The following is a 7,500-nucleotide window of genomic DNA, read 5'->3' as shown; positions in this document are numbered from 1 at the left end:
ACACACACACACACACACACACACTCATCTACACACACACACACACTCATCTACACACACACACACACACACACACACACACACATACACACTCACCTACACACACACACTCACCTACACACACACTCACCTACACACACACACATACACACACACACACACACATACACACATACACTCACTCATTCACACCAGCCATCACACACTCACCTACACACACACAAACACAAGCTCACACCACTCATCCTATACTCACCTACACATAGCAACACACACATACACACACTGGCACAATCAACAATAGAAGGCATGGAATTCACAGTTACATGCACAATCATCTTCATACTTGTGTCAACCAATACCAATATCAATACCATTATCAAGATCAATACCATTTTTCAAAACTGTTTACACTGTGCTTGAAACTGTACACACACACACACCATTCTTTCTCACTCACTCACACACACACACACACACACACACTCACACACACACACACACACACATACCTGAGCATGTGACTCATTCTGCAGTAACTATCACACACACCACTCTCTCTCTCTCTCACTCACACACTCACACACACACACACACACACACACATGATCATGTGACTCATTCTACAGTAACTATTACAAAGCCTTGAACTTGAAGCATTGAAAAATGCATCAGCTATGTGTTGCCATATCCTCCATGTCTTGCATGAAAAGAAAGAAAACCACTCTCTCTCTGGGACATATTATAAGACCAAACTAGTCAAACCATGACCCCATCTCTGGGACATATTTATAAGACCAAACTAGTCAAACCATGACCCCATCTCTGGGACATATTTATAAGTTAAAACTGAAATGTTGTAATGTGCGTCATGGCAGCTCTAAGCTACACATTCTGTGGCAAACTACAGTTCTACAAAAATGATGCATTACATTTCCCTTATAGCAAGTAGCAAGATAGAACCACAGGCATTATGAACACAAGGTAGAACCACAGGCATTATGAACACAAGGTAGAACCACAGGCATTATGAACACAAGACAGAACCACACGCAGGTAAGACCCGTCTGGGGCCCACAAGGGTTTTTATTTGGGTTAGATGGGCTTAAACTGGGCATGGGCTCAGAGTGGGTATGAGATGGGCTTCAACTGGGCATGGGCTCAGAGTGGGTATGAGATGGGCTTCAACTGGGCATGGGCTCAGAGTGGGTATGAGATGGGCTTCAACTGGGCATGGGCTAAGAGTGGGTATGAGATGGGCTTCAACTGGGCATGGGCTCAGAGTGGGTATGAGATGGGCTTCAACTGGGCATGGGCTAAGATTAGGCTTTTCAGTGGGTTCATGCTGAGACCCCTATGGGCAACCGAAATGAATACACATGGGCTAAAAACAGGCTTAACAAATATGGGTACTTTATGAGTACTACATGGGCCCCACGTGGGCAACCCAAATTAATTTGCATGGGCTACAAATGGGCTTACCAAACTTGGGTGCTGCAATGGTCCAACATGGGCAACCCAAATGAATATACATGAGCTACAAATGGGCTTACCAAACTTGGCTACTGCATGGGTCCAACATGGGCAACCCAAATTAATATGCATGAGTTTACCGAACCTGGGTACTGTTAAGGCTACTGCATGGGTCCCACATGGGCAACCCAAATTAATTTGCATGGGCTGAAAATGGGCTTACCAAACATGGCTACTGCATTGGTCCAGACTGGGTGACAATGATCTTTATAGCCTATGACATGATATGGTGTGTTCATGAAGAGGAGGTTATGGTGTATGGTGTGTTCATAGGGAGGTTATGGTGCGTTCATAGGGAGGTTATGGTGCGTTCATGGAGAGGAGGTTATGGTGCGTTCATAGGGAGGTTATGGTGCGTTCATAGGGAGGAGGTTATGGTGTATGGTGTGTTCATAGGGAGGTTATGGTGCGTTCATAGGGAGGTTATGGTGCGTTCATAGGGAGGTTATGGTGCGTTCATGGAGAGGAGGTTATGGTGTATGGTGTGTTCATAGGGAGGTTATGGTGCGTTCATAGGGAGGTTATGGTGCGTTCATAGGGAGGAGGTTATGGTGTGTTCATAGGGAGGTTATGGTGCGTTCATAGGGAGGAGGTTATGGTGTATGGTGTGTTCATAGGGAGGTTATGGTGCGTTCATAGGGAGGTTATGGTGCGTTCATAGGGAGGAGGTTATGGTGCGTTCATGGAGAGGAGGTTATGGTGAGTTCATAGGGAGGAGGTTATGGTGCGTTCATAGGGAGGTTATGGTACGTTCATAGGGAGGTTATGGTGCGTTCATAGGGAGGTTATGATGCGTTCATAGGGAGGAGGTTATGGTGCGTTCATAGGGAGGTTATGGTGCGTTCATAGGGAGGAGGTTATGGTGTATGGTGTGTCCATAGGGAGGAGGTTATGGTGTATGGTGTGTTCATAGGGAGGTTATGGTGCGTTCATAGGGAGGAGGTTATGGTGCGTTCATGGAGAGGAGGTTATGGTGTATGGTGTGTTCATAGGGAGGTTATGGTGTATGGTGCGTTCATAGGGAGGTTATGGTGCGTTCATGGAGAGGAGGTTATGGTGCGTTCATAGGGAGGAGGTCATGGTGCGTTCATAGGGAGGAGGTTATGGTGTATGGTGTGTTCATAGGGAGTTTATGGTGTATGGTGCGTTCATAGGGAGGTTATGGTGCGTTCATGGAGAGGAGGTTATAGTGCGTTCATGGAGAGGAGGTTATGGTGCGTTCATGGAGAGGAGGTTATGGTGCGTTCATAGGGAGGTTATGGTGCGTTCATACGGAGGTTATGGTGCGTTCATAGGGAGGAGGTTATGGTGCATTCATACAGAGGTTATGGTGCGTTCATAGGGAGGAGGTTATGGTGTATGGTGTGTTCATAGGGAGGTTATGGTGCGTTCATATGGAGGTTATGGTGCATTCATAGGGAGGTTATGGTGCGTTCATGGAGAGGAGGTTATGGTGCGTTCATAGGGAGGTTATGGTGCGTTCATAGGGAGGTTATGGTGCGTTCATAGGGAGGAGGTTATGGTGTATGGTGTGTTCATAGGGAGGTTATGGTGCGTTCACAGGGAGGTTATGGTGCGTTCATAGGGAGGTTATGGTGCGTTCATGGAGAGGAGGTTATGGTGTATGGTGTGTTCATAGGGAGGTTATGGTGCGTTCATAGGGAGGTTATGGTGCGTTCATAGGGAGGAGGTTATGGTGTGTTCATAGGGAGGTTATGGTGCGTTCATAGGGAGGAGGTTATGGTGTATGGTGTGTTCATAGGGAGGTTATGGTGCGTTCATAGGGAGGTTATGGTGCGTTCATAGGGAGGTTATGGTGCGTTCATGGAGAGGAGGTTATGGTGCGTTCATAGGGAGGAGGTTATGGTGTATGGTGTGTTCATAGGGAGGTTATGGTGCGTTCATAGGGTTCATAGGGAGGTTATGGTGCGTTCATAGGGAGGTTATGGTGCGTTCATGGAGAGGAGGTTATGGTGTATGGTGTGTTCATAGGGAGGTTATGGTGCGTTCATAGGGAGGTTATGGTGCGTTCATAGGGAGGAGGTTATGGTGTGTTCATAGGGAGGTTATGGTGCGTTCATAGGGAGGAGGTTATGGTGTATGGTGTGTTCATAGGGAGGTTATGGTGCGTTCATAGGGAGGTTATGGTGCGTTCATGGAGAGGAGGTTATGGTGTATGGTGTGTTCATAGGGAGGTTATGGTGCGTTCATAGGGAGGTTATGGTGCGTTCATAAGGAGGAGGTTATGGTGTATGGTGTGTTCATAGGGAGGTTATGGTGCGTTCATAGGGAGGTTATGGTGCGTTCATAGGGAGGAGGTTATGGTGCGTTCATGGAGAGGAGGTTATGGTGAGTTCATAGGGAGGAGGTTATGGTGCGTTCATAGGGAGGTTATGGTACGTTCATAGGGAGGTTATGGTGCGTTCATAGGGAGGTTATGATGCGTTCATAGGGAGGAGGTTATGGTGCGTTCATAGGGAGGTTATGGTGCGTTCATAGGGAGGAGGTTATGGTGTATGGTGTGTCCATAGGGAGGAGGTTATGGTGTATGGTGTGTTCATAGGGAGGTTATGGTGCGTTCATAGGGAGGAGGTTATGGTGCGTTCATGGAGAGGAGGTTATGGTGTATGGTGTGTTCATAGGGAGGTTATGGTGTATGGTGCGTTCATAGGGAGGTTATGGTGCGTTCATGGAGAGGAGGTTATGGTGCGTTCATAGGGAGGAGGTCATGGTGCGTTCATAGGGAGGAGGTTATGGTGTATGGTGTGTTCATAGGGAGTTTATGGTGTATGGTGCGTTCATAGGGAGGTTATGGTGCGTTCATGGAGAGGAGGTTATAGTGCGTTCATGGAGAGGAGGTTATGGTGCGTTCATGGAGAGGAGGTTATGGTGCGTTCATGGAGAGGAGGTTATGGTGCGTTCATAGGGAGGTTATGGTGCGTTCATACGGAGGTTATGGTGCGTTCATAGGGAGGAGGTTATGGTGCATTCATACAGAGGTTATGGTGCGTTCATAGGGAGGAGGTTATGGTGTATGGTGTGTTCATAGGGAGGTTATGGTGCGTTCATATGGAGGTTATGGTGCATTCATAGGGAGGTTATGGTGCGTTCATGGAGAGGAGGTTATGGTGCGTTCATAGGGAGGTTATGGTGCGTTCATAGGGAGGTTATGGTGCGTTCATAGGGAGGAGGTTATGGTGTATGGTGTGTTCATAGGGAGGTTATGGTGCGTTCACAGGGAGGTTATGGTGCGTTCATAGGGAGGTTATGGTGCGTTCATGGAGAGGAGGTTATGGTGTATGGTGTGTTCATAGGGAGGTTATGGTGCGTTCATAGGGAGGTTATGGTGCGTTCATAGGGAGGAGGTTATGGTGTGTTCATAGGGAGGTTATGGTGCGTTCATAGGGAGGAGGTTATGGTGTATGGTGTGTTCATAGGGAGGTTATGGTGCGTTCATAGGGAGGTTATGGTGCGTTCATAGGGAGGTTATGGTGCGTTCATGGAGAGGAGGTTATGGTGCGTTCATAGGGAGGAGGTTATGGTGTATGGTGTGTTCATAGGGAGGTTATGGTGCGTTCATAGGGTTCATAGGGAGGTTATGGTGCGTTCATAGGGAGGTTATGGTGCGTTCATGGAGAGGAGGTTATGGTGTATGGTGTGTTCATAGGGAGGTTATGGTGCGTTCATAGGGAGGTTATGGTGCGTTCATAGGGAGGAGGTTATGGTGTGTTCATAGGGAGGTTATGGTGCGTTCATAGGGAGGAGGTTATGGTGTATGGTGTGTTCATAGGGAGGTTATGGTGCGTTCATAGGGAGGTTATGGTGCGTTCATGGAGAGGAGGTTATGGTGTATGGTGTGTTCATAGGGAGGTTATGGTGCGTTCATAGGGAGGTTATGGTGCGTTCATAAGGAGGAGGTTATGGTGTATGGTGTGTTCATAGGGAGGTTATGGTGCGTTCATAGGGAGGTTATGGTGCGTTCATAGGGAGGAGGTTATGGTGCGTTCATGGAGAGGAGGTTATGGTGCGTTCATAGGGAGGAGGTTATGGTGCGTTCATAGGGAGGTTATGGTACGTTCATAGGGAGGTTATAGTGCGTTCATAGGGAGGTTATGATGCGTTCATAGGGAGGTTATGGTGTATGGTGTGTTCATAGGGAGGTTATGGTGCGTTCATAGGGAGGAGGTTATGGTGCGTTCATGGAGAGGAGGTTATGGTGTATGGTGTGTTCATAGGGTGGTTATGGTGTATGGTGCGTTCATAGGGAGGTTATGGTGCGTTCATGGAGAGGAGGTTATGGTGCGTTCATGGAGAGGAGTTTATGGTGCGTTCATAGGGAGGAGGTTATGGTGCGTTCATAGGGATGAGGTTATGGTGTATGGTATGTTCATAGGGAGTTTATGGTGTATGGTGCGTTCATAGGGAGGTTATGGTGCGTTCATGGAGAGGAGGTTATGGTGCGTTCATAGGGAGGAGGTTATGGTGTATGGTGTGTTCATAGGGAGGTTATGGTGCGTTCATAGGGAGGTTATGGTGCGTTCATAGGGAGGTTATGGTGCGTTCATGGAGAGGAGGTTATGGTGTATGGTGTGTTCATAGGGAGGTTATGGTGCGTTCATAGGGAGGTTATGGTGCGTTCATAGGGAGGAGGTTATGGTGTGTTCATAGGGAGGTTATGGTGCGTTCATAGGGAGGAGGTTATGGTGTATGGTGTGTTCATAGGGAGGTTATGGTGCGTTCATAGGGAGGTTATGGTGCGTTCATGGAGAGGAGGTTATGGTGTATGGTGTGTTCATAGGGAGGTTATGGTGCGTTCATAGGGAGGTTATGGTGCGTTCATAAGGAGGAGGTTATGGTGTATGGTGTGTTCATAGGGAGGTTATGGTGCGTTCATAGGGAGGTTATGGTGCGTTCATAGGGAGGAGGTTATGGTGCGTTCATGGAGAGGAGGTTATGGTGCGTTCATAGGGAGGAGGTTATGGTGCGTTCATAGGGAGGTTATGGTACGTTCATAGGGAGGTTATGGTGCGTTCATGGAGAGGAGGTTATGGTGCGTTCATAGGGAGGAGGTTATGGTGCGTTCATGGAGAGGAGGTTATGGTGTATGGTGTGTTCATAGGGAGGTTATGGTGTATGGTGCGTTCATAGGGAGGTTATGGTGCGTTCATGGAGAGGAGGTTATGGTGCGTTCATGGAGAGGAGGTTATGGTGCGTTCATGGAGAGGAGGTTATGGTGCGTTCATAGGGAGGAGGTTATGGTGCGTTCATAGGGAGGAGGTTATGGTGTATGGTGTGTTCATAGGGAGTTTATGGTGTATGGTGCGTTCATAGGGAGGTTATGGTGCGTTCATGGAGAGGAGGTTATAGTGCGTTCATGGAGAGGAGGTTATGGTGCGTTCATGGAGAGGAGGTTATTGTGCGTTCATAGGGAGGTTATGGTGTGTTCATACGGAGGTTATGGTGCGTTCATAGGGAGGAGGATGTGGTGCATTCATACAGAGGTTATGGTGCGTTCATAGGGAGGAGGTTATGGTGTATGGTGTGTTCATAGGGAGGTTATGGTGTATGGTGTGTTCATAGGGAGGTTATGGTGCGTTCATGCAACAATATACAAGTTTAACCAAAGTCCGTAGCTGCTATCTAGCCAGCAAACATCACTAGCCATTCCCATTCACTTTCCGACTGTGCTAACGTTAGCTAGCTAGCTAGCTCGGTTAACAGGCAAAATGAAATTATTTATTACGTGTCCGAAAGAGTGTTTCATTGGCATCACACACAAGCAATGACAATAGAGAAAAGTTTATGTTTTGACACGCCTATTTAGGAGTCCAGAACTAGAGCCATCGGCCAAAATGAACCCCGATGGCTCCTCCGACTGACAACGGCACGGGACACACCAAACAGACTCGAGTCCCCGACCTCGCTCGACTGTCCGACGGCCGATAATCAGCTTGCTGTGTCCCGGCC

The 7,500-nt window shown here is 47.9% G+C and overlaps 1 protein-coding gene across 1 annotated transcript in view; it reads left to right on the top strand.

The window, feature by feature from the left end:
* kaznb (kazrin, periplakin interacting protein b) overlaps positions 1 to 7,500 on the top strand; it is a gene marked incomplete at its 3' end in the record, with an annotated part of 175,612 nt that overhangs the window by 147,382 nt on the left and 20,730 nt on the right. The window contains exon 9 of the mRNA XM_076269258.1: positions 1,100 to 1,283. Within this exon, the coding sequence (XP_076125373.1) occupies positions 1,100 to 1,283 (184 nt within the window). The remainder of the gene's footprint in view (positions 1 to 1,099; positions 1,284 to 7,500) is intronic.

This window comes from Alosa pseudoharengus, unplaced genomic scaffold (assembly GCF_046254945.1).
Source record: "Alosa pseudoharengus isolate Yale_2024_CS ecotype anadromous, Long Island Sound unplaced genomic scaffold, YU_APseudo_1.1 YU_APseudo_1.1_scf_5, whole genome shotgun sequence".
Taxonomy (NCBI): Eukaryota; Metazoa; Chordata; class Actinopteri; order Clupeiformes; family Clupeidae; genus Alosa; species Alosa pseudoharengus.
The sequence above is the reverse complement of the archived record's forward strand: the minus strand, read 5'-3'. Positions and strand labels throughout refer to the sequence as shown.